Source organism: Neltuma alba, unplaced genomic scaffold, assembly GCF_004799145.2.
Source record: "Neltuma alba isolate B1F8T4 unplaced genomic scaffold, ASM479914v2 tig00012505_pilon, whole genome shotgun sequence".
NCBI lineage: Eukaryota > Viridiplantae > Streptophyta > Magnoliopsida > Fabales > Fabaceae > Neltuma > Neltuma alba.
Genome location: NW_021636973.1, coordinates 879,124 through 905,450, shown reverse-complemented (window position 1 = coordinate 905,450; position 26,327 = coordinate 879,124). Strand labels below are relative to the sequence as shown.

Here is a 26,327-nt window from a genome sequence, read left to right as displayed (position 1 = left end):
ATAGTGCCACTTGAAGAACGAACCATTAGTCACCTTAGGTCCACTTTAAAATTAACCGAATTAATACAATATAGTGCACGATTTGGGTCGTATTCACTTGACTTAGAAAGGAATTGACTTAGAAAGATCCTCTAAAAAGATCCTAAGTAACTAGGTATGCAAAAGATAGAAAATTGACTTAGAAAGGAATTGATTTTCTTTTTAACTAACTAATTGGAAAAATTTGAAAGGATGCAAAATGAGTAAGTAATTTTTGGATTTTTAGTTTATAAAATGGATATGGATGAAATAAATGAAAAGAATTAACAAGTGATAATAAATTGAATAGCAATCCTTTAGCACAATGATTTAAGCTATCATTGCTTTAATTAATTTGGGAGTTAGCTAAATTCAAAAGACTCTAAGAGCCACCCCTTAGACTCAGCTTAACTAGAATAATCAATACCAAGCCACCTTGCATATTAATTACTCACAATTAAACTGTTTTAGCACAATTAGCTAGAGAGAATCAAAGAAATGCAATTAACATTTTTAGTCCAATAACCAAGCTACCTTGAATTACCACTGAATATTCACAATAATTTCAAAACATAGTCTGACCAAGTACAATGTAAAGAAATTAAAGCTAATCATAGCATAATGTCAAATGCTAATTAAGGATCCCAACAACTACAACCAATCTCAATACAAATATAAATCATCACAGTACATTCAAACATTGTAAAATTCATCCTAAGACCCAGGAATGACAATTACAATGAAAGAAGTAAAGATTAGAAGAGCTGAAACTCCCTTTTGAAGCTCCAAGTTCAAGCCATAAACACCACTCTAGAGGATTGAAGGATTTAACTACACCTAACCATCACCACAGCTCTAACAAAACTCCAATTCAGTTCAGCCATAAAGACTAGTGAAGGAGCTGATGGGAAAATCAGAGAAGTGCCGAATACTGTGACATGGTAGACTTGAACAGAGGTGGGAGAGAGCGATGATGATGCTGGATGGAATTGGATCGATGGAAGATGAAGATTCAGCGAGAATGAGATATGGAGGTCTGATTGCAGCTTCACGGCGTCGCTGCTCTGTTGATGATCACTTTACCTCCAGACTGAAGAGAAGAAGAAGATGGTGATGATGAAATCAAGGGGAGATGGATGATTTTTGCGTGAATGAAGAAAATGGAGGTGTGGACGTGTGATTTTCGGTGAGTCCCTCTAGTCCCTGTGTCGTTCACGTCATCGAGCTTCTCTAGTTCTCACTCTCTATCCCTCGCTATCGCACTCCTCTCTGCCACCAGGAAGATTTAGCGAAGACAAAGATGGTGGTGATGGGAGAGAATGGCTCAAGATTGTGCTTCTTCTATTGAGCTCCTCTGGTCTGTCATGCTGTCGCTGGCGCCCATGGTCCTCTCTCTTAGGTAGTAAAACGCACCGTTTTACTATCTGTGGCCTTTTTTATTATTATTTTCTTCTTTTTTATTTTTTATTTTAATTTTTTTTATTTTTTTATTTTTTATTTTTAATTCTTCCAAAACTTGCAATCAAAATTAAAAAATAAATAGTATTAATTGCCTTAAAGATCAATTAATCACAGAATGCCCTTAGATTAGGGGTAAGTTTTCACACCTGAGGACTAGTCCAGATATTAGCTAGTTTATATGCAACCTATTTTTACACAACCGATTCTGCCTATAGCAACAGCGCATTCCCTGACTTCCTTTCTTCTCTCAGAACATCCTCTTCTTCACGAAGAAGTGAATCTTAATGCACAGAAGCAGGAAAAGAGTGCTTTGGTAGGTCAATCGATACTGTAAGTAAGTCAATTGGCTCAAAAAGACTAGAAAGGACGTAGTAGGAAGACTAGAGGACCAATTTGTCTTTATAATTTTTCTTATAATTTTTTTCCCAAATTCAGAGCAAATACATTCCCGTGCTTCACACAAGGAATAAAAAACATAATCATTTGTATTTTTATTGTTCTATTTATTTACAGTCATTTACATAATTTTATTTCACACCTTCTAGACACTATTACTATTTGTAAAATTATTGCGTTAACATTTACTCTATATTTAATTTTTATTAGCTTTAATGGTGGTTCAAGTAGGTTGGAGGGAAGGGGAGAGAATATGATATTTTTAATGAATTTGATTTTTTTTAAAAAATGAGAAGTGAGATTAAAAATTTTTAATAAAATTTTCACACTCTTTTCTTAGACATATTATCTTTATTAAAATTTTATAATTACACTTGTCCATTTTTTAAAATTCAATTCATTAAAATTTTTTTCCTCCCTCCTCTCTAATCCTTCGAGCTAAGCGCATCGCAGTTGGTATAAAATCTAATTCAATACATTATGAAAAATTAGCCAAGAAAATTTATAAGAATTGGAAATCCCAAAATTAAAGCAAAATGGAGGAATATCCCCCACTCGGGTAATACAGTACATCCGAATCAAAACTTAACCCGCCCCGCCCCGGATGGGTTAAATGGAGAAAAGCCGAATTGGATATTTTGTTAAAAGGGCCATTGCGGAAGGTGATGATGTGGGAACATGACGGATATTTTGTAACCATACTAAAACCCAAAACCCTACTTCTCACTCCCTCCACGATACTCACCCGCCTTCATGCTTATCTCTGAACCCTCCATTTCTTGAAGCAGAACGTTGAACCATGCTCAGGTACCACCGTTGGTTCATTTGTTCTTGCTTGTCATCAATACACACACAGACTCAGCAACATTTCTGTATGTTTCTTTCAAATTAAGGTCGTCGTCGTGATACCGAGTCTAATTTAATTGAACTATATATTTCGAAGTTGAATTCGGAAATAGTCCTTGATTGTATTCCATTTCGAGGCATCTATGGCTCATTTCTGCTCCTCCACTTCTTCTGTTTCTGTACTGGTAGCATCGTAATGGATCCTCTGGAATCAATACCAGAATGAACTCATTTCTGAGAAGCTATCAGATTAATGCTTTTCTTTTGAATTCAATTCAATTCTAAAACAGTTGCAGGTTCTCACTCTAGTTATCTCTCGTCTTAACCTTCTGCCGCTTGTGTCCCTCTTGCCTATGCTTTTCCTTTCTCCCTCGCTTCAATGGTTGGGCGTACTCCAATTGACATGATAGGCTGTTTCGATGCTTTATTTCAATTCTCTGCTGCTTACCAGCTCCTTTTCACCTTTTATCTTTATGTTTCTTCATCTTTCTTTTCTTTTTCTTTTTCTTTTGTTTTTTTTTTTTGCGAGACGGAAATAACGTCAGATTTTCACTTTCATCGATAATCCTCTATTTTTGCACTTTGCTGTGTCACTGCAGTAAGTTAGCACCTGTGTGTTCGCCTCTGCCACCACTTCCCTTTTTCCTCCAGAGTTTAAACTTTACTTCCATCAGATATTGTTGCGTGCCTTGTGCATTAGGATCTAGACAGTGCTACCAAGCTGCAGGTTCTTTGGAATTAGAAGAGTGAGGCATTTCTTCTGTCAGATGACATGAAGAATTTATTTATATTCTCTCTTTGAGTAAACAGCTTCCTGTTGTTTATTGATTCTGCAATTGAATTTTGGTAAAAACATGGGTAACCATTATTTGCATTATGTTCTTCAATTTCTCTTTGTTATGTGTTCAGAAGCATTTTTCCAGGATATTTTTGTAGAATTTATTATTCAATCAAATTGTAACTGCAAATGTTGTTATAGCCTTACAACCTTTTTTCTCCTTTTTATTTTTTTCCCCCTGGGTTGAGGGGTAATTTTATTAAAAGTCACCTTTTGTATAATGCTCCTATATATTTGTTTTTGCAGATAAGTTGCAGAATATTTTAAGAAGCCAATGGGAGTTCAAAGAAAAACGGCTTCTCAGCTTCAGGCCCTTCATAATTTTTATAAAAGTATCATTTAAATCTCATATGTGCTCTTGGTCCTCGCTATCAGTGTTTTGCTTAAACATACTTTTAGTTATTTATTTATTTTTCTTTAATCCTTTTCCCTCTTATTTTTCCTTGGGATTTAATTCCACCAAGTTGTTGTGGTGCAGAGGAGAAGTATCCAACACCGAGAGCAATGGAAGACTTTGCTGGTGCTTTGGGGTTGACATATAAGCAAGTTCAAGATTGGTTTGTTGAGCAAAGGAGGAGAGATAAGAAGGAAAATGGAGTGTTAGGACCGTCATGTTCTACTTCGGGTAAGTACTTTTGATTTGGAAAATAGTCCTGGGTTTTGCTTTTGCTTGAAAGATACACAAAGTGGTATCTGTCAAATCAGAAGCTAATTCTCCTTCACCATCAGGATATGATGCAGTTATAAATAGGAATGGTAGGAAGCAGAAAAAGCAGAAAAGTCATCAGGAGTTGCTTACAGCAAACTACATTCTAAAAAATGTGTTCCGGAAGGGTGGTCCTTTTCCTGATAAGGAATTTGATTCTCTTCCTCCAGGTCCATCCTTTCACCATGTCGGTATGCTTTTGAATGTATTTTCCACTTATTCTTTTATTTAATATCACGATGATTGGCAATGGCTTCAGTAGATACTCCCTTTTTTAAATGTCAAGTTGTTAACTAGTTCGCAACTTATATAGTGGATGGATGTCTAAACAGTTTTGAGAGAAATGCCTGTTTTTAACCATTAATTAGGATTAGTTAAATATTTACTCTGATTCCCTATGTCAGAAATTTATACATTTAGGGCCCATTTAGTTCACCATATAGGATAGGACTCAATAGGACGGGGCCTAATATAGCATAAGCTTGATTGGACATGGCTAATAAGATTTTAATACTATCCGATATTAGGTGTGACATTGTGTAAAATATTGTATCATGTAAGATGATGCTATATGTTGGGTGGTGTGTTCTACAACCCTAGGTAGAATGAAAATTAACTCGTTTGTCCAATATGTCCTCTATTTAAAATCCGAATTTTTTTTTCTATATTAATATATCTAATGTTTAGACGAAGGGGTGACTGCAGTGGAGGTGTTGCAAGAGTGTTTCAAAATAATTGAGGGATGGAAAGGAAAATAGAAATTTAATAGGTTAATATAATTTTTGGTCCCTGAAATTTGAGCCCATTTTGGTCCCTCACGTTTCAAACCCGTGATTTTAGTTCCTAAAATTTCATCTGTCTTAAAACGTTAATCCCTGATGATACAACGGTATTAAACCACTTTGATGCTGTTCATGACACTTTAATAGATTTTAACACTATTACACTTTTGGGAACTAAATGGACTAAATTTCAGAGACTAAAATCATGTGTTTGAAATTTGAGGGACTAAAACCAAAAGATGCCCAAATTTTTGGGACAAAAAAATTATATTAACCTAAATTTATCTTAATATATTAAAATCTTGCCAAGCCTAGTCCCACCTCAAAAGGGATCTAATAAGATTATACATTGTGTTGATGTTTAAAAATATTTGGATGTATAAGCTTATACAATACATTATGTGTACCAAACAAGTGATAATCTCATTATTTATTAGCTCCTACCATTAGACCTCATATGGTGTGAGAAGTGGATTCTTATGGTTGATTAAAAAATGGAAATATTGGAATTGGGAGTTGGGACTTCATTTTCATATTTTCCACTTCCTACTTAATGAACTGAAGTTGAATTATATTCATCCCATTTTTAATCTTCTAAGTTCACCCGTAATTCCTTTGGTAGCTTACTCTATGCGTTTCTTGTGGCAAATTTGTTTTGTTGATGTTATCTTTGGTTGCCTAGGTCTCAACAATTCCTTTTCTGCTGGTCAAGAGGACCAAGGACCAATTAAAAGGAGGAAGGTTAGTTTTTTGGCATTTTTTGAGAAAGCTTTCTCTTTGTTCTTTTTCCACCTCAGACCAATCGAAGGCCATCCTCCCCACCCACCCACAAAATCTTTTGAATTGTTTTCCTCAGGTTTCTGAGAGTGCAGTTGGAAGTCATCCTGAATCAAATAATAAAGCACCATTGAGAAAACATGGTATTGGAAAAGGTTTAATGACAGTGTGGAGGGCTACAAATCCAGATGCTGGAGATCTTCCTATTGGCTTTGGTCTTGGTGATAAGCCAAGGAAAGCAGTAACAAATGCTGTAAAGTATCCTGCCAATAAATTTTATGTTTTGCTTTTGGTCCTGCACTCACTGTCCTGTGAATTGCTCTTAATAATGGTTATAGATTTTGATAGTTGTTTCTTCTGAACAGGGAAGACAAAAAAGTAAACTACAGAATGCGAGAAGTAAAATCCAAGACAAGAGGAGGGCTTTCATGCAAAGAAGAGTGGTAAATTGAAATTAAATTTTCTTTTTCATTGTTAATGGTAGATTGATTGGTAAGTTTACAGCTTGCTCTTATCTGTCAGGTGAAATATAACCAGGATGTGAATCATAATCAACCACAGAAGGAAAAATGCGAACTTGTTTTGGGCAGATTTATATCTGAGGAAGAACTTGATCGAGTGTCATTTCTAGTTGATGATGAAGAGCTAGAGATGAGAGAGTTGCAAGCAGGGCCAGCTACACACATGTGTTGTGCTCATCTTGCTTCCAGTGGAATTCTTGGCTGCTCTCTTTGTAAAGGTTGTGTGAGAGAAATAATTTTTAACTATAAGCAGTACTAAGTTTTGTGTTCTGATGTCTTCACTAGACGAACTGAGTCTTTCCTGTCAACAATTGCTTGTGATATTTACAGATGTGCTGTGTAAGTTTCCCCCACATACTGTTAAGATGAAGAAACCAATCTGTTTGCAACCCTGGGACTCCTCTCCAGAAACTGTCAAGAAACTTTTCAAGGTACCTGCAAACAGCATATTGTGACTTGGAAGATATGGTTTTATTAATGTTATACTTTTGAACTATATATCTATAACTGTTTTTTATGCATCTCGCTTCTCATGCTCTGTTAAATTCTTATTAACAAAACACTTTTTATTTCCTGTTTAAACATATTGTTATTTTTTTAAAATTATTTTTAGAGAAAAAGAAAAAGAATTCTGATCTTACACTGGATTGTTTGTGCTATTTACTGTGTCTTATAGTTTCTTGAACTCTCTGAAATTTTTATTCCTTTTTCTATGTTATTAATTATTGGCACATGCTTTTTTAGTGCCCTTCGAAATATCCTTATCATGCAATATTTTTTTAACTTTGTTTGGCAGTTAAAGATCAAAATGCTGTTCTTATTTTATTATTATTCTCACTGCTGCTGCTGCTGTTTTTATCTTTTATTTATACTCATAGAGTTTGAAAGATGATAGATATAAATGCTTGTCCGCCCACAAACACACAAACACACATGGAGGCTATGAATCTGATTAAGGGAAAGTTGGTGAATTTCTTCCTGATTTAAGCTTATGATGAGACAACCTTTCATTGATTTTGTACTGAGTTTGACTTGGATGAATTATTAAAGTGCTACACTGTTGCTAGTATTACTAGAGGTTGGATCCTTCTAATTGCCCTGCATCCTTCTTTTCTGCTCAGGTTTTTTTATTTGATTATCATGCATTGCAACTCTGGGCTTTTAAACTTAATTTGATAATGTGCTACCATCTTGTATTTATATTTCTATGTGACTTATAATCTGATATCATCAATAAGAAAATTTAAAATGACTAACTTCATTTACAGGTGTTCCATTTTCTTTATACATATGCTGCTGTTGTTAACATTTGCCCCTTCACTCTTGATGAGTTTGCTCAAGCGTTTCATGATAAGGTAACACTCATTCTTTACCAAGCTTATCTTAAGGAATGTCCTGCTCAATTTGGTTCTTTCTGTTGCTGTATGGAAAATTTTAACATTGAAAATGCATCTTACATTCCCACATGCCTCTCAGGACTCAATGCTACTTGGAAAGATTCATGTGGCCCTTCTTACAGTTCTTCTATCTGACATTGAAGCGGAACTTACTAGTGGATTTCCGCCTCATTTAAATAAGTCATGCAATTTTCTTGCATTGCTTCACTCGGTGAGTATCTTTTAACTTTCAAGAAATTCACAATAGGGACACTTTTTTCTCTAATCTGTAAATCATTTGATCCATGAACTTGCAATTCTATTATAGTGACTTAATGCACAACATCTTGTTCATTATAGAGAAACTTTTGCACTTGCTTATTTTTGCTAAAGTCATGATAAGTAAAGAAGCTTTCCATGTTTATTTTAATAATAATGATTTAGCAGGTTGAAAATCAAGAATACTCTCTGGACTTTTGGAAAAGATCTCTTAATCCCCTAACATGGATAGAAATACTCCGACAAGTTTTGGTTGCTGCAGGATTTGGTTCAAAACAAGGTTCTTTGAGAAGAGAGGCACTTAACAAGGTATTCCAAAACATTTAATTCTAGGACTGACTTTAATCAACTTCGTACTCTAGAAGAGATTTCTTTTTTTCCCCAAAAAATTTTTGGTACATATTTTTGAAAAGCTTTTTTAATTGCGTAAAGTTAAATAGGACACATCTTCTTGTCTATTTGTCCAATCTACTTAGACCATACAAGTACTCTAGAAGATACATACGTATATTATAATTCTAAAAAGTATGTTAGTGCTTATTTGTAAAAGCTTTGTCTGTTTGCATAAGTAAGTAGGATATGTCTGCTTGTTTGTTTGTCTATCTACTTTGACATATTTTCATGTAAACATCATATTTGAATTTTATGTTTGATTACTTGCAAACCGATCATTTGATAAGCTTAGTTACTGAAAAAGTTATGTTCCAGATTCATTGATCAAAATATCGGTCAATAGTAATTGTATCTATCTCTTTGCTGTTCATCTGTTCATCGTTCCTCATGCAAAAGTGGAAGAAACGATGCTTTGGTATTAAATAAAGTAGTGGATTGTTCAGCAAATCTCTTGTCCATTTACTTGCCACATTTTGATGGTAACAAATTCCAAGAAGTGAAATCAATGGTTTATATTATTATAAGATTCTTATAAACTTTCAGATCATTTATTATATTCCAGTGGAGTTGTAAAAATATCTACATTTTCCATCTCAGATGTGCCCCTGTCCATATTAAATTTTTCGTTGAGTAGAGCTTTGATTGCTCCATTTTTATTTTTAAAGAACAGGAGATCAAAATTCAGATTTTTTTTTGTCTTATATTTTTTTATTATCATTATCATCATTTCTTGTAATATTTTAAAGAAGCAGATAGCGTTCTTAGTTCCTAGGGGTAAATTTAATCTCGAAGGGATGGTGTTTATTATTTGTTCTGTTTCTATTCTGGATGGTACTTCTTTTTGGTTTTCGTATCATGTAAAGTGAGCTGTATATATTTTATCTTGGCTATTATCTTGTGTATGTCTTTTTCTGTAGGAATTGAATCTGCTAGTAAAGTTTGGCTTATGTGCTGGCACTTTGAAGGGCGAGTTATTTAAAATTTTGTTAGCACAAGGCAATAATGGGTCAAAAGTGTCTGAACTGGCAAAGTCAATGCAGGTAACTATCTGTATGATGTTATAGCCTGTCGTAATTGAAGATAGAATTTCACTGGTTGAGTGAGTAAATGCTTAAAATGAAAAAAGCTGTTGGATTGAAAATAACTATTGGCTATCTTGGTTACGTTTAAAATTCTTACTATTATATTTCTGGATTTGATTGTGATATTTTTCTATGTATCTGATGAATTTCAATTTTATTATGTTATGAAGATTGTTGAATTGAACCTTGCCAGCACGACAGAGGAGCTGGAATCTTTAATATATTCAACCTTGTCAAGTGACATTACTTTATTTGAAAAGATTTCATCATGTGCATATCGACTACGCATGAGCTCTTTTAAGAAGGACATTGATGACGTCCAGTCAGATACAGAAGACTCTGGAAGTGTAGATGAACTTAATGACGGTCACACATGGAGCAGTGATGATTTTGAATATGATTCCTGGAACTCCAACTTAAGGATATTGAAGCGGGCAAGCAATTCTATAATGAAAAATAATACACTTATAGCAGCCACTGAAATTGATGAGAGCCATCCGGGTGAAGTGTGGCTATTAGGGTTGATGGAGAGTGAATATTCAGATTTGACCATTGAAGAAAAGTTGAATGCGTTAGTGGCTCTAACTGATCTTCTTTCTTCTGGGTCCAGCGTTAGGATGAAGGTAAAGTACATATAATTTATATTTTGTCTTTGGATGGTAATCCCCACTTTGGAATTGGAGTAAAAGTTGAGCTCACAGTGTGAAGTCCTGCAATCCAAGTAATTTAAACTTTGAAGATGAGAGATAGCAACCTGGTTTTGGATACAATGTTCCTTTATAAAACTCAAAAGGAGGAAAAGCAATAGATTGATGTATTTTACTCATTGTATATTTATGAGAGTAATGCATATTTATTTTGTTTTTTTGTTAACCCGTTCAATTTATAAAATGATTTTGTTCTATAAATTTAAATTGGATGATCTTTTTTCACAGGATTCGACAAAAGTTACTGCTGATTACAGTTCAAGCATCCAGTTACGTGGCTCTGGAGCAAAAATAAAGAGGTCAATAGTAAAGAAGCCTGGGTCATATTGGAATCAGATCAGACCAATGCATTGTGTCAAGGAAGGGCATTCATCATTGAATCCTCACTCCTATCCAGTGGATTCCTCATTATTATTCTCAAATATCTACAGTGACGCAGAATCCTCTGAGAAGGCAAAAGAAGCAACCGAAATAGGTTTAACCAATTCACACCCCATTCAATCAGTGTTTCTGGGTTCTGACCGTAGGTACAATAGATACTGGCTTTTCTTAGGGCCTTGCAACGTGGGTGACCCTGGCCATAGGAGAGTTTACTTTGAATCTTCTGAAGATGGTCACTGGGAAGTGATTGATGATGAAGAGGTGTATATCTTGCCTTAATGATTTGTAGCACCATTTGACTTTTGCTTCCTAACGCATTAATTCTATGTTATAAATATAGGAATTGGAGAGGAAATATATCTGTTAGTTTGTGTTCTGTTGTCAGTGGGTTTATTTCATTTTAGTGCTAATAATTGTGCCCACTCTTCTAAACAATGGCAGGCTTTATGTGCCCTGTTGTCAGTTTTGGATGATAGAGGTAAACGGGAGGCACTTCTTGTTGAATCTTTGGAGAAGCTGAAAGACCCTCTTTGCAGGGCTATGTCCAGGATGATGGTCAACCACACTGGAATGTGCCATACGTCAAATTCTGATCAATCTGATCTTGATAGGATCACAGAAGACAGTTACTCTCCGATATCTGATGTAGATAACGTGAGCCTGATTGAGACGGCCAGTGACTCTCTACCTTCAGCCGGGGCTGTGGTGATAGAAGGTGGGAAGAAGGGAGTAGAACAAATGCAAAAGTGGATCCGTCTTCAAGCATATGATTCATGGATTTGGAATTCCTTTTATTTAAATCTCAATGTTGTGAAATATGGTAGAAGGTCTTATATTGATTCTCTGGCCAGATGTGAGAGTTGTCATGATCTGTTCTGGAGGGATGAGAGACACTGTAAAATTTGCCATTTGACATTTGAGCTTGATTTTGATCTTGAAGAAAGATATGCAATCCACACAGCCACATGCAGGGAGAAAGAAAGCAGTAATGCTTTTCCAAATCACAAAATCTTATCATCGAAGATCCAATCACTGAAGGCTGCAATTTATGCTATTGAGGTGAATTGTCATTTACATGTTCCAATTTTTATTTTTCATCAGATGTGGGTATCAGTGTCTGGTTTTTGTTGAATCATGCCACCATCTAAGGTATAAATGTATGTGATTTGAATGTATTGCAGCCATCTTGCCAGGAAGAAAGAATAAAATTTTGAAAGTTAGTGGGATTTGGGGTTTATGAGGGAACATTAATATTTTCCCCCTTGCCGTTAGTTTTATTTGGACAACTAACTCAGTTATGGAAAGCTATGTTGGGCACTATATTAGTGTCATTAATTTCTGATCCGTGAGAGTCTATACCACATTGATACTTTCATGTTCATAATATAGTATCATTTTTTCTGTTCTTAAAATTCTTTGAGATTTTTACATTAAGTTCTCGTGTTGTGTTTACTAGAACGTTTATATAATAAGTGTAAGTTTGCGTGTGCGTATAAATCTCTCTGATTTTGGTGTCTTACTTCTATTTGTACAGTCTGTTATGCCTGTAGATGCGCTGGTGGGTGCTTGGAGGAAGTCTGCTCATAAGCTATGGGTCAGGCGACTCAGACGCACTTCAACTTTAACTGAGCTATTTCAGGTTTTTTTTTTTTGCCTCTTAATGTTGTTTGTGTCACTCAAATTAGTTTTTTTCCCCCCACTTCCATAGTTTTTAAAATTTTATCCTTCAAACTGCCGTCTTTATTTCCTTATGTGATGCATACCTTTTTGTAGGTTGTTGCTGATTTTGTTGGTGCTATCAATGAGGAGTGGTTGTTTCAATGCAGTTTTCCTGATGGTCTGGTTGATAAAATAATTGCTTCTTTTGCACTTATGCCCCATACTTCATCAGCTCTTGCTTTATGGTTAGTGAAGTTGGATGCAATAATTGCTCCCTACCTGGACAAAGTCCAGCCTCTGAAGAAGCAGGACATTACTAAGAGGTAAATATATCTCTTTTGGATATCTAGGAAAGATTTTATTATGACAATTAGGAATTAATATATCACGTTGAATTTCTATGATGGTGGTGTTTTGTAGTTTTCACTAATCTTAATTGCTTTGTGCTTCTGAAATTTAACCAAATTGCCTCTGCCGTTCATCCACATCCTATACTACACTGATACTTGAAAAAACTAACATGCCTATATCGGATGCATGATATATATAGTTTTCTGTTTGAGGTCCCCCCCGCGGGCGGAGGAGGGGGTCATCCATCATGTCCCTTTTAAAAAAAAAAAAAAAAAATTTACTTGTGTTGGAATGGTGGGGTGCTAGCCCTCCAGGCCTCCGCCCTTCTAAATGTGCTAGATGAAGAGGGCAGAAAGGGCTCTTTGATCCGCTTCCCCGAACAACATGCACGCACACTCACATCCCTGTATCCCAAAATTATCGAGATTATTGTGTCTCACATATTCTTTTGTGTTGATTTTGATGTACGAATTCATATCAGTGCTATATTACACTTGTCATTCCTAACTTTTCACCCTCTACTTTCTCACTTCCCAACAATTGGTACTCTGAAGTTCTGGGCCGGTTAACTATACCATTGTTTACAAATTGTGCCGTGTGGTGCAAATCAAAAGGCCTTTTCTGTCCTGTAAACGACGGATTTGAACTTTCGGGAATTCACTTCAACCAGGGAACGAAGTATTATTAAAGAGAAGTCATGTAGGGGATGTAGCACATACCCACCATTACCAATTGCCCCATTTATTTTTCCTCCCCCGACATTTCACCCTAGGTCTGTTTTTTTTTTTTTGGGGGGGGAGGCGGCTCAAATCATGTATCTTAACGTAACATTTTCGATATGTTGAACATGTTTTAACTCACTGCAGAAGAAAATGTCCAAGCTATTGAATTGTCAATTCAAATATGTTTTCCTGTACAAAGTGCGGTGGATGGATTAGAATGAGTACAATTCCACTTTTAAAATTAAGGAAATGCATGTGTGGGGGTGTATTTCGGCTTAGAGATATGAAAGTTGTTGATATTGCCTTCTGGTCTGAAACTAACATGTTTCTTCCACTTATAAACCACAGAAAAATCTCTGGTGGTGTTTGACTCTCAACTTCGCTCTGAATCCTCTTCTCCGAGCAAGCCCGAGATGCTGTCTTTCTAATAGATCTTCCTTAATTATGCAGCAGCACTATCCTTTCGATTATGGTCACTTGCAAGTAAAAGAAGACAAACCTGTTTATTCTTATGGATTCAAGCGTTATTATGCTTTATTACTCCCCAGTGGTTTTATCATTCAGGATCAGATTTACTCTTGCTGGCGCCCTTCGGTCGAGTTTTTTCTGACTACATCTTGCCAAAAAAAATTATTTGGTGCGTGTATAATGCATAGCCCTTGTTCAATTTTTTTTTTTTTTGGGGATGATATACACAGACAACTGTTGATCAGATGTACAGCACTAGATTAGAATTAGGGTAACTTTTTGACTTTTTTTAGGTGCAGAATCCCTCCTTGATGCTAGGAGGTCGCCTGTGATTATTTGGCGGTGCTTGTCATGTTCTCGTCTGAGAATTCAATTTTGTCGTTGTATTTTAAGGAATATTTTGGAACATATGGAAGAATAAATATTGAATCAAGCTTTATACCGATTCAAGGCAATTTACTAATGCTTATTTACATTTGAATGGAATGGATGATGCAAATCGTAGTAAATATATTGGAATTCAACAGTGAAAATATAATGCCAAATAAGATCTTTGATTTTACAGTGAAATTTTAAAATTTTTATCTTGATTTGTAAATATTTCCCAACAATAGCCTTTTATGGGAATTCTCCCAAACCTAAATGTATTACTACTTAGAAATAGAGGCAATTTATAGTTGTTGACCATAACTTTTATTTATAAAATTCACCTCTAGGGTCTAAAGGGGGAAGAAACTAGTAGATCCTTCTTAAAAACATATTTTTGAGAATACATTAACAAGGCTGTGTGTTCAAGCAGTGAAAACATAGTTCAAGTATTTCTTATTCCTTCATGAAATAATAATATAAGACAATTTTAATAATTTGGTCAAACAATAGATTTTTAATATACCATAATTTGTTAGGATTAAAGTTTAATTTTGAGCACCTTCAAGTCAAGGGCATGAAATGTTTGGATGAGAGAATTACAGAAAATGCCTCAAAAATTACAAATATGCATCCTATTCACAGTATCACCAATTGAGTTCTTAAAATTACACATAAATGCTAAGAGACTAATGTTATTTCTTGCTCATATAAAAGACTCAAGTGTCATTTTAACCAAACCACTTTGATTGGTTGCTGGGTGATTATCGGATCACTATTGCTAACACCATTAAGTAATTAAAAATTAAAAATATTAAATTTGTTCTAATAATATCTTATTAAAATATTAATACTTTAATCTTTAAGTATTCAAATATTATTATTTACAAATCTTGACACAATTACAAATCGCTTTTTTGAGATTTACAAATATTAATTAATGTAATTTTTTGTGTGATAATCTTAATTAATGTATTTGTATAAATTATCACACTTTTAATTTTGACCGGCATTACACTACTTTAATTTATAGCTAAGCTAGTGTGAAAAACATAGGAACTTTTGTGGAAATCTTATAAACTATCACCCTATTTTAATTTACAGCTCAACCGGTGTGAAAAATACATTTACCCAGAAATCCTAGATACGCTAATTGAGATGTAAATTTTTCAAAGAAAGATTTATACATGACTACAGATTAGCCTTCAAATAACAAATATACTAACGAAAATTTGTAAATAATTATATTTAAATTATTAAATATTTTAATAAGATGTTAACAAATAAAATCTAATATTTTTTAATTAACCACCCTTGTTGCCGAGTCACTCTGTTTTCATGATAAAATCTCAATGACAAACATCTCTTTAACACATTTCTTCCTTCTTTTGTCCAACGCGTTATTGAGACTCGGTTTAACTGCGTTTTAAACTTCACCTCGTGCTACTCTGTTTGATGTGGGAAAATTTTACTTGATGATTTTTTACCTTAATTACACATACCTCCCTTCTGTTTTAAAAACATACATTTAAATCCAAACCATTAACATTGTTAAGAATATTCTAAAAAGGTAATTTTTAATTAAAATTTATATTAAAATTATTTTTATTTACTAACTCACCATTCATAATACTAAATCCCTAAATTTTAGTTAAAAAGTTTTGAAGAATTTAATTTTTTTTCTTTTGCTTAATTCTTTTTATTTTTCCAAATAACTCTTTAATAATTTTACCATATTGGGATATAAAATTAGCAGACATAGAAATCTTGAATGAAAATTTAATTAATTTTTTGAATAAACATGTAATTGACTAAATATTTAAAAATTTAAATTATGAATTTAAAATAACTTCTATAATCTCTCAAACTTAGATAATTTATATTATATGATGGAAAAAATATGTATCTAAGATATTTTGTAGCCATTTAAAAGAAACCTAAATAAATAAGTTTCAATATTTGTGATGAAAAGTTAAAATTATAAAAATTTTATAACATAATTAAAATTAATAAATTTTATTATATATTAAAAATTTTGAAAATACATGTATTGAAATTTTTTTTTTTGTATCAATGATTGTTTTTTGACAAATATAAATGTTTAAAGAAAAGAGGGCTATCTTAATTAAAACAAAAGTTTAAAAGTCAAATTTAATGGTCAATTAACGGTTGGATGCATGGAAATAGAATCTTAAATATACAAGAGATGTTTGTATAACATACATTTTACTTTTGAGGGAGGAGAGGAGGTTTTTGTAATTTAAGTAAAACAAAAGGGTATTTAGTGTATTTTATTCTAAATAAAAATCAATTACGAGCCAAGCCATATCATCATCATCAACGGCTCCTCACTCAAATAACTGTGTTATGAACAGTGATGGCTAATTGAACAGTAACGGCTAATTGTATCTGGCGGCGTGCAGCAGAAAGCTCCCACCCATTTTTCAAAAATCACACGTGTGTCCCTATATAGGTCAGTTACCTTGTAAGCCATGCTATATAAGTGGTGTGTCCCCAATGTTTTGTAAACCATGTGTCCCTATAATGGTTATAACTTATAAGGTCATTTTTCACCAAAAAAAAAAAAAAAAAAAAGAGGTAAACCAAAGCAATTCGACATACCAAACATGGCCATAGGGTACTAAGATGTTGCTGCGCCTGGACAGTGATGAGCTCATAGATCAGTTCTGTAACGTGCTGAAGCAGCGGAACTTTTGTTTATCCATAAGCAGTGGATCCTGCTAAATAGAAGGATTTCCTGTGAGATCTATGGTGATCCTGCTAAAGAGGCCTGGAAAGAGTTTGAGCCGGTGAGGGAGATGACAAAACTGGTCTGTGCTGTACAGTACGCTCTTGTGAAGAGGGTTCAAGGTAACTGCTGAATGATATGTTTTTATTTAAATGAGATATGATTGATTATTTAATACAGCTTACCAAGTATGTTTTTATTATGGTGTGTTTTTTTCTTTGCAGGAAGATCATCTGTGACAAACTATATGAATGCTATAAGAGTATTTTGGAACCCAACATTTTATGAAGTCCATCACTTGAGGAGGGAGCTGCTGAAGGATACTTGGAGGAGTTGAAGCTGTTTCTTGTTAGCAGGATAGTTTGTCTCAGACTAGATGTTTTGTTAATGATGGAGATTTTTTTTTTTTGAATCCTGAAGTAGTAAAACTTCAATTATGTATTAAGTTATGTTTGATCAGGTCTGGAAACTTTTTGAATGTACTGATCGGGCAACTATGCTTTGATGGTGGCCATGTATGGATTGTGAAATCGTTTTCAATCTAAAGGGTCCAAAGTGCATGTATATGAAGATGGTGTAGAGTAATCTAAATGATGTGATGATTAAGTATATGTTACTTTTATGGAATTTGTCTTATGTGTAGCATCGGCAGCAGAAAAAACTTGCATCTGTCATGCAATTATATGTAGACTGTTTTGACTTGACAAAATTAACACAAGAAGTTGATCCAGTGTGCAAACGAATATAAAGAGAATATGAGTAGTTAGAAGAATTAAAAAATGTATTAAAACTGACATTGTGGATAATAATTATGCAGTGTTAAGACAAGAGCGAATTGTGCATGGCATGCTTTATATAGGATTTAGTCATTTAAGTAGTAATATGCATGAAGTGATTATTTATCACGGTATAAACATGATATAATTCTTTTGTGATTTGTTTTTACTGAATGTACATACAATATTTGAGGTCAGCTCGTATTAGTTTTCATCTGAAATTGTATTGGTTATCTGAGCAAAAGCATTAAGATTACATGCAACCAAATTTGGTTGGCTAAAGTACTTCTTGATTAAATATTTTTCACTTTGTTACTCAATATATATTTTTGTATTATGAAATTTGTTTGGTTGACATGATCGTGATCGTAAGGTTGAATGCTGAAAGCGTGGTGTTTGAAGTCTTCCCTACTGTGGTCCTGAAATTTTATGTCTGTTTGTTTTGAGGTGCTGTGATGAGCATGAATCTAAAGAGAGTCCAATCCCAAAAGACTAAATTATCAGAAGGGATAACTCCTTGAACTTATAAACCCCACAACACTTGTAGGATTTCCTAATGTGGGACTCATAACAGAACAATCTCGGCAGCTCACTATACAGCACTTCACTCGGTCTTCTTACCAATCAGAACCCTCCGCAGGTAGTCCTTTCCAGTTGGCCGACTCTCAATGAAAACACCAATGTGATGAGCATAAGCCCAAAGGAGAGCCTAATCTTAAAGACTAGTTTATTAGGAGGAAGAACTCCTTGAACTTATAATCCCCATAACACTAGTGAGATTTCCCAATGTGAGACTCATAACAGGTGCAGGGTAAGGTTATGCAATAATGATATCTGACTTATTAGGTCCATGTGAAGTTGGCTGGAAAGCAGCTTTTTCGTCTAAAGTTAACTCTACTTGTGCTGATACGAAATCAGGAGATGATTAGACCATAAATCATTTAATTTTCATATGTGAAACTTTATGCATGGGGGGGGACCGTGGGTTGATTTTATTGCAATATTCTTTTCGTTAGAACCTTTTAAATTATATAGTACTCTAAATCATATGAATTCTTTCGAAATAAAAAGAAAAATAATGTGATGTGAAGCAGCTTTATCATATCTGTTATGGAATTTGAGCAGTGGGTCTTTTAATGAGTTTCTACATTAAGTCAGTGAATTTACACTTTTTACGGTTTGCTGATTAAATATTCAATAATTTTCGTTTAAATTGTTGGATATTATATCCATGAGGACATGGTTCTGGTACAGTTTATGTGCTTTGTTTGAACTGCCATCTGTTTTGGGCTTTTGACAGTTATTGTGAAGCATGTAAACAGGGGAGGATGGTGTATTTTGAATTCATTGTGCTTTGTTTATTGAAGTTTTGATGTTTATGAATGTTTGTAGGGAACTCAGAGTGTTGAATTTATAACCAGGCTTCCACATCCTTTGAGTAATGCAAAGAAGAAAAGTAGGAGCACTTGGTCTGATTTCAGAACAGCTGTGTGTATATTAGGAGCAAACTAAAAGCACTGTGAGCAATGCATTTGTGATCAGAAGGACCAGGTTAAAGGCAAATCATTAAGTACATGTTACATAATATTGATTTTTATAATATTTAGAAGTAAGAAGGACATAGTTTGACATGTGAGAAAGGTTGCTTGTAACTTTTTGCAGTAAAACAGATTTAGTATTATTTGTCTTGTTTGATCAAGATGGTCAGCTTTATTGCAGCATGAATAAGTAAAAAGGTTTTGTTTTGTCTGTTTTGTTCAAACGTTTCAGCATTGCAGCATGCGCATAGGGAGGGTAGATGTTACACAATTTTGGCTTTGTTAGTATGAATAGGTGATAAGCTTTTATAAACTTCAAGCAAAATATTCACTTTGTAAGTTTGTCATGATCAAAGGATGTTGGTTGACTTTTAGCGATGATGCAACTTAGTATTGCTTTTGAAAGTTTATGTTACAAAGCATTGAAAAGAAGGGTAAGGATTGTGATTGATTGGAAAAAATAGGTGAAAAGAAAAGTTTCACAATGCATATTTGTTGTTGCAGGTTATCCAACTGCTAAAAAGCACACGTGTGTGCATAAGAAGTTCTGAGGAGTCAGATTTTTGTTGGAAGGCTGGTGATATAACTGACAGTAAGCTACCAGTACTTCTTAGTTTGATAATTATTTTTTTTAGTCTGTCAATCTTTTGTGAGTGGGTGTTTAAATGGGTTGAAAAAACTTTTGATATACATTAATTATTCACATGACATGCAGGCCATGGGGAAGTTGACGCTCCATTTTCTGGTGCCAAAGAAAGTTACTATGAGTTGACGGTCATTAATGAAATATGGTTTAGCCAGGAAATATTTAGATTTATACACATATGTTTGACGATATATAAGTTTAGCTGTGAGCAACCATGAGTAAGTGATGTTAATTGGGATTCATTGTATCTGAAGGTTTCCTAGATTTCAATTAAGATTACCAGTCTATGAAGGGTCCTAGGTAGATAATAACCGTTCAGTTTTTTTCCTCACTCATAGTAGCATTTGACATGAAAGGCCGAGGGAAGTTATCACTGATTCAAAATGTATCTGAAGGTTATTTAGATTTCAGGATAGTTGGCACACGATGCTGTTTACTTGATTTTGTTAGATCATTGATTCGAAGTGATATTGTGCATGTGAAGGTGTAAAAGACAGTCTACATTGAGCCCTTGAAGTTACTGAAATCAGAGTTGTTAGGATTGTAGAGGAATAGTGTGCATTATGGCTTGTATCCTGCCAATTGATGTGTGTTCCAGTTAATAGATGATCTTCTGTTACTTCCAATCTTCAGAAAGTCAACTGCAGATAATAAAGAAGTTGATACATGTCTCAACCCCCACCCTATCCTTAGCTTCTCCTGCTAAAACAAGATAGTGGCAATCCCTGACATGAGGGAGTGAAGAGACCCAGATTCTTGCTAATCAGCAAGTTCTAATCAATTTATCAAGTCCCTCTGCCAACTTTAAACAAGGATTCATTTTTGGAACTTTCTATTATACTAATTTGGATTATAATTAAACAAGTATGGAGACTATCCAAGTATTAGAAACAAAATCTCGATATATAAGGGATTATAATTAGACTGGTGAATTTGAACTTGTGCTATTAATTTCAAGGTGTTGATGATATCACCCAAACCAAAACTAACATAAATAAATCCCAACCAAGAGTAGGTTTAGGAATATGGAGCCAAAATGTTAGTACATGTATCAAGCCCCACTCTAGAGTGGGGATAAATATGGGGGAACTCTAACTACATGATTTAATAATTTTTTTTAATGCAGAGAGGTGTCTAGTCTTTACAAAATAATTAACCTTGTTTTGCCTGTTAATGGCAAATATGTCGTCTCACATAGCATGTCAATCTTATTCAAGTAAGTACATTTTATTTTGCTTCTGAAAAGTTTAGCTGACTTATAGGAACTTTTACTTGTGTACACCGTTGTATCCTGCTGTTAAGGATGACTACCCTACCATGGTGTAATTTGCTTGCTGGATTAGTTTTTCATTGATAAGATGTGAGGATAATGATTCTTGAGCATACAAAATTAGGCCATGCATGAAATCTATAGGAAAAAGAGCAATTGAGAACATTTTCTGATAATGATTTGCTTACAGCAGATAGCAAAAGTCTTGTCAACATCCAATATAGATTTCAAAAAAAAAAAAAAAAAAGTTGCCGCTTTGTTCCCCTTCAATATAGAGAGGCGTTTCGAAATGTTAGTATGTGAGTTTGATAGAGACATTTTTTATTTTGTGAATTGTAATTGTTTGTAGCACAAGATTTTTACACTTATTTACGGTAAATTTACCACTTATCTTTTGGATTGCTTGTTTTTGTTTGCTAGAAATATTAGTTATGCCATGGCTAAATCTCATAATTAGATAAGTGAAATTAATGCTTCCCACACATCCTGTTGAGGGAACACACTAGTTCTTTCTAATGTATTAATGAGTCTAACTCATACAAAGTTATTGTATGAATTTATATGCAAACCTGTTCATGAGTATTTAACATCATAAACTTTTTTTAGTGTAAAAAATATATGAAGTTTTTAAAATTGTGCAAAAATGTCATGACCCTTAACTAACATTGATTGTTTATAAAACATACAAATAAAAAAATTGTCAAAAAATACATGAATTTTTCAAAATCGTACAAAAACATCATGCCCCTTGGAAACTTCATGTGTATTTTTATGCAATTTTTTTAGTTCACAAGTTCTTTTAGAGGTATTTCAGGGCATTCCAAAGTCACTTGGGACAATTTGAACTTGAGATTATTTCCCATTGGACTGAAAATGTTTGAAGTTAAAATCTTCCCAACAAAAATGTTTCTCAATATTCACTGCATGTTTTTTTTTTGTTGACATGTTTATTATTAGTTCATTTAAATGCAACCGCGCTGAATGATAAAGACGAATTCCCCTTGTCTTCGCCATTTTAAATACTACCTGAAAATTTTTGTACCTGAAAATTTTTTTTTAGTACTTGATAATACTCTTTCAGTCCTTAATATATAACCTATTTAACTAATTTGATTAGATTAAGAAATTTAGGTAAGTTAATTTATTATAATAAATGTGACACATTTTTTCTAAAACACCATAACCATCTTTCTTAATATCTCTTCTCACTCTTCTACTTGATTATGGTTTGAAAGAATATTCAGAAGAATAATTTAGAGAAAATTGATAAATATAAAAACTAGATCTTATATTTAAGACCAAAACTAATTTAACAATTAAATTCTATATCAAGTAACAGATGAGTACTTTACAAATGTATTTACACCGTTCCACCAACACCCGCGCCAAATTTTAACTAATATTAAAACTTGCTTATCTGGCTCCATAGTTTGCCTTTACACGATTTCAATGGAAGAAAGGAAAACAGATACCTCTATAGAAACATGTTTCTCATGGAATGCTCTCGTAGTCACAACAAAGTAAGTCTTAACATTTATAATATATTGGGGAAAATTTGTCATAGGAAGCAGTTCACATGACGGAATTGACAGGAATGCGCTCAACATACAGTAGTTGCTTCAAGCTTTTCCTCATGTTAACGTTCTTCTCTTCCTTCCATCGAATTATGAAGATGTCTTCATTTCCTATTTTATCTTATTTACTGCAAAACAACCATATGGTTTCTTAATATCATCTAGTTACCATTAGAAAACACTAAATCCCACTGCAGCAAGAGAAACCCCATTACGAGATGCAAAACAATTATTTTCTGGCCCTAAGCAACGACAAGAACCCTCAAACACTAGTTCTAAGCTAGCCGTCAAGGCTGCTCATTTCATTTCGGATTAGAATTAAGATGATTTGACCAAAAAGGCACTAATTTACATCACAGCACAGCTCAATTACGCATCTTGTTATCCAAGGTTCCCAATTCGCATCCCAGAATATGATCACGAATCTGACATGGAACAAAGGAACTCAATATATTTAAGCGAAAGCGTACAAAGAGTGAAACCCACTTCACTTCTCTAAAAGACACTCTCTCATCTAGTATCTTTGTTCTATAAGTTCCTGCCACTAAAGAGAGCAAAAAGTGGCAACGAATTCATCAGCGTTAACTTGTTACCGGTCCAAGAAATGGGAGTCGAAGTGTTCTGAGGAAGCTGAGGTATCAAGCAGTGTTGTTGCTGCCATGGCTGCAATCCCTCAGTTCCCGCTAATTCACAATGCATTGTTGCTGTTGGGTGTATAGATGAGTTGCTATAATCTTGTTCTTCTACCTCCATGGATGCTTCTTCTTCCATTTGGTCAGCTTCCATCAACTCTGTATTCGAATCTTGAGCACCTGGGGTAGACTGGAATTGAGAGGGTGCCCATGGCACAAGAGCCAAACGATCACGGTTATTCTCGTCTCTGCATATTGCTTCTTCCTCTACACATTGTCTCGACCAAGGACGTTGATCTGTTAAAAATAGGAATCGGAATGAATCATCAACAAGCCAATAGAAAGAAGGAGGAACATGCAGAAAAGATGGAGAATGAACACTTACTGTTAATTGCAGAAACAATGTCAGAATCGACAGTGAAAGAGAAAGATGAAGGAGAAAACAACGGAGAATGATTCACAGGCTTGAATAACACAAGAGCCCTCTCCTGGTTCTCCGATGCAGGGGAGGGGACTTCTGGAATAATCGGAGGTTGCTGAGCTACTTCGGGTTCCTCAATCGGCGGCAAATCGGCATCCTGTGAAAATCCAGACAGAGTCGGAATGAAATTGAGGCCAAAAAACTCCCAAATTTGGGAAGAAGATGAGAAAAACAGTGAATAAGGAAAGTACCAGACGGCGAATCTTGGTTGCAGAGGAGGAAATGGAGAAATCCTGATCAACTTTCCTCTTCATCTTGATGAGCGATGATGATGATGAAGACGACGACAACGACGAGCGAAAACAGATTACAACAAAGAGATGCGCTCTTCAGCTTCGCTCTTCGGCGCTATTTATCAAACGTCATTGAATATACCCTCTAGACTTCTCCAGAACTCGTCTCGCTGAGCCACCTAAGACCTGCTTCCTGCTTTTTCCACACAAATCTTTCCGAAAATAAAAAAAATAAAAATATAATTTTCATCAAACTTATATATTTCCATTTCTTTTTGTCACAATGTATATCTTTCTTTAGACTATACATACGATGGCTTAGTTTAGGCTAAAAACAAGGAAAATGACAAAAAAGACTAGGCCATGAATATTATAAAATCCCAAATCAAGTATTATAGAAATATGGTGTTACTTGCAAGTCAAATATCCTCAAAATCCATTAAAGTGTAGTACAAAAAACTCTAATTTAACTTATAAAAAATGTATTGTTATTTAAAAATCAAATATTATCATGACCTATTAAAGTGTACTAATAAATTGTAATTTGAAATTTAGTAATTTTTAAGGTCATTATTTGTCGTTCTCCACGAAAACGATGGTTTATTGTAGAATCTATAAATTCTTGTTTGGCAATTATATTTTATTTTTAGTTTAATTTGTATTATTAAACTTTTTTAATTACACTTAGGGCACATTTTCAATGTATGGAATGAATTTTGTAAAATAAGTATGTACATTCATAATTTGTGAGTAATATAACTTGCTATAAGTTTTATTAATATGATTCACCTTAAATACAATACAAGTCTGAATTTTCAAAAAAAATATATTTATACTGATATATGGTAATGTTAACACAATTATTTCAAATAATTATATTTATATTATTTCAATTAGTTTATGTCAGTTATATATCACGGTAACTTTTGGCCTATATATGTTAAATTTGAATTGATACATAATTTATTTTCATCTATTTTATTGAGGCAAATTATAATTTAGTCTTCTCGTTTTAGATAAAGTTTCAATTAATCCTTTAATTTTAAAAAGTATTTATTTTTCAATCCTTTAAATCTAATATTATTAGTCTCAAATAATTATTTTATAATAATAACTATTTTAAAAATAAAAAATTTTAAAATCTGAGAATATTTTATGTAACATTTAAAATTTTAATATTAGTTTTTTTATAAAAAGCTAAAAAGATATTTTATAAAATTAAGCCAATACTGATGTAATAATGATATATTACTTGGGGTTGGGCCTAAAAAAACTTACAATATTTATCTACGGTTAATAGTTAATTAATATTTTTTTCTTTAACTGAAGCATAGGTATCCTCTTATTGGAGGTAATTCTATTTGAGGAACTGTCGAGTACTAAATGAGGGTACTTCTCCTAGTAGGGATTCGAATATTAGTTCGTCACGTTGTGAGAAACTAATTTCTTCTGCTAGATCCAATTCCTATTGGTTGGTTAGTTAATACTTTTCATTACAAGAGACACACGCCCTTTTGCATGGCCCGTGGGTCGAGGTCCATTCTTAACAAATGGACTTCATATCTCGTTTACTCAATCTACAATCCATATGAAATTAGAAATTGGTCCGGTTAGTAAATATTAGATCCATAATTTATAAGGTTGTGAGTTTAAATCTCATTCTCAAGTTAAAAACCTTAATGATAAGTAATCTATAAATACTTTTCTGAGTATAAAAACATATCCTGACTTGATGATCCTAATTGATTGAGTTAGGAGTTGAGTTTGTTCATATAAGACGTTGGATCCTTTAACAATTATTCCTCTATTACATTCTAGTTGAGTTCACCAAAAAAGAGTTGCATTCTAGTTTTTATCAGTGAGCTAAGTAGTATTTTACTCTTGTATTTTGTCTTTGAAACTCTAAGGGTATGTTTGGATTGACATTAGGCAAAACTGACTTCTAACTCAACTGATTTTTGTAACTAAAGTTAAAATAAAAGTTAGTTAGGGTATGTTGGATAAGTATTTTTAAAAAGTCAGTTGAAAAAGTCGAAAGTTGTTTAAATGATTAATAAAAAAGTTAGTTTAGTTGTAAAATGACTGAAAAGAACATGAACTTTATTGAATAGTAGTATTTGAAATTTTATGTTTTTAATGTGATAATAGTTTAAAAAATATGTAAAATTATTATGATAAAATATAAATAGTTTATTTGTGAAATTATAAAATAAAAATATTTGTTATAAAGAAAAATTTGAAAACACATTGTAAATAATTAATTAAATATACATAATGGACAAATATGAATATAAATTAA

At 33.6% G+C, this 26,327-nt stretch overlaps 2 protein-coding genes across 6 annotated transcripts; one reads left to right on the top strand and one right to left on the bottom strand.

The window, feature by feature from the left end:
• The first annotated feature begins 2,584 nt into the window (after positions 1–2,584).
• On the top strand, positions 2,585–14,093 carry LOC114727705 (homeobox-DDT domain protein RLT3). 5 transcript variants are annotated; one of them, XM_028914413.1, is made up of 19 exons: positions 2,585–2,682; positions 3,817–3,891; positions 4,038–4,184; positions 4,289–4,456; positions 5,730–5,788; positions 5,904–6,077; positions 6,190–6,267; positions 6,347–6,563; positions 6,676–6,776; positions 7,614–7,700; positions 7,822–7,953; positions 8,166–8,309; positions 9,311–9,433; positions 9,646–10,098; positions 10,411–10,824; positions 11,005–11,622; positions 12,098–12,202; positions 12,337–12,545; positions 13,644–14,093. In XM_028914413.1, exons 2-19 carry the CDS (start codon positions 3,834–3,836, stop codon positions 13,663–13,665), a joined length of 3,309 nt encoding a protein of 1,102 aa, XP_028770246.1. In that variant the 5' UTR covers positions 2,585–2,682; positions 3,817–3,833; the 3' UTR covers positions 13,666–14,093. The 5 variants fall into 5 exon arrangements, with proteins under 5 accessions (XP_028770246.1, XP_028770249.1, XP_028770248.1 ...); XM_028914416.1 differs by having other exon boundaries at positions 2,592–2,682; positions 3,806–3,891; positions 4,289–4,435; XM_028914415.1 differs by having other exon boundaries at positions 2,592–2,682; positions 3,806–3,891; positions 6,362–6,563.
• A 9,097-nt stretch (positions 14,094–23,190) lies between these two features.
• On the bottom strand, positions 23,191–24,096 carry LOC114727719 (uncharacterized). Its single transcript, XM_028914433.1, has 3 exons — positions 23,987–24,096; positions 23,700–23,892; positions 23,191–23,611 (listed from the first exon to the last, which is right to left on the bottom strand). The coding sequence occupies exons 1-3, from the start codon at positions 24,047–24,049 to the stop codon at positions 23,211–23,213; spliced, it is 657 nt and encodes a 218-aa protein (XP_028770266.1). The 5' UTR covers positions 24,050–24,096; the 3' UTR covers positions 23,191–23,210.
• Between the last annotated feature and the right edge of the window lie 2,231 nt (positions 24,097–26,327).

What these genes read in the sequence shown, in the direction of transcription:
- LOC114727705 (XM_028914413.1), top strand. Translation starts at nt 3,834, where the DNA reads ATGGGAGTTCAAAGAAAAACGGCTTCTCAGCTTCAGGCCCTTCATAAT. An exon ending in GACCAATTAAAAGGAGGAAG is followed by an intron (nt 5,789 to 5,903) that starts GTTAGTTTTTTG and finishes TGTTTTCCTCAG; the next exon opens with GTTTCTGAGAGTGCAGTTGG. An exon ending in GAAGAGAGGCACTTAACAAG is followed by an intron (nt 8,310 to 9,310) that starts GTATTCCAAAAC and finishes CTTTTTCTGTAG; the next exon opens with GAATTGAATCTGCTAGTAAA.
- LOC114727719 (XM_028914433.1), bottom strand. Translation starts at nt 24,049, where the DNA reads ATGAAGAGGAAAGTTGATCAGGATTTCTCCATTTCCTCCTCTGCAACC. An exon ending in CAACCAAGATTCGCCGTCTG is followed by an intron (nt 23,893 to 23,986) that starts GTACTTTCCTTA and finishes GGATTTTCACAG; the next exon opens with GATGCCGATTTGCCGCCGAT. An exon ending in CATTGTTTCTGCAATTAACA is followed by an intron (nt 23,612 to 23,699) that starts GTAAGTGTTCAT and finishes TATTTTTAACAG; the next exon opens with ATCAACGTCCTTGGTCGAGA.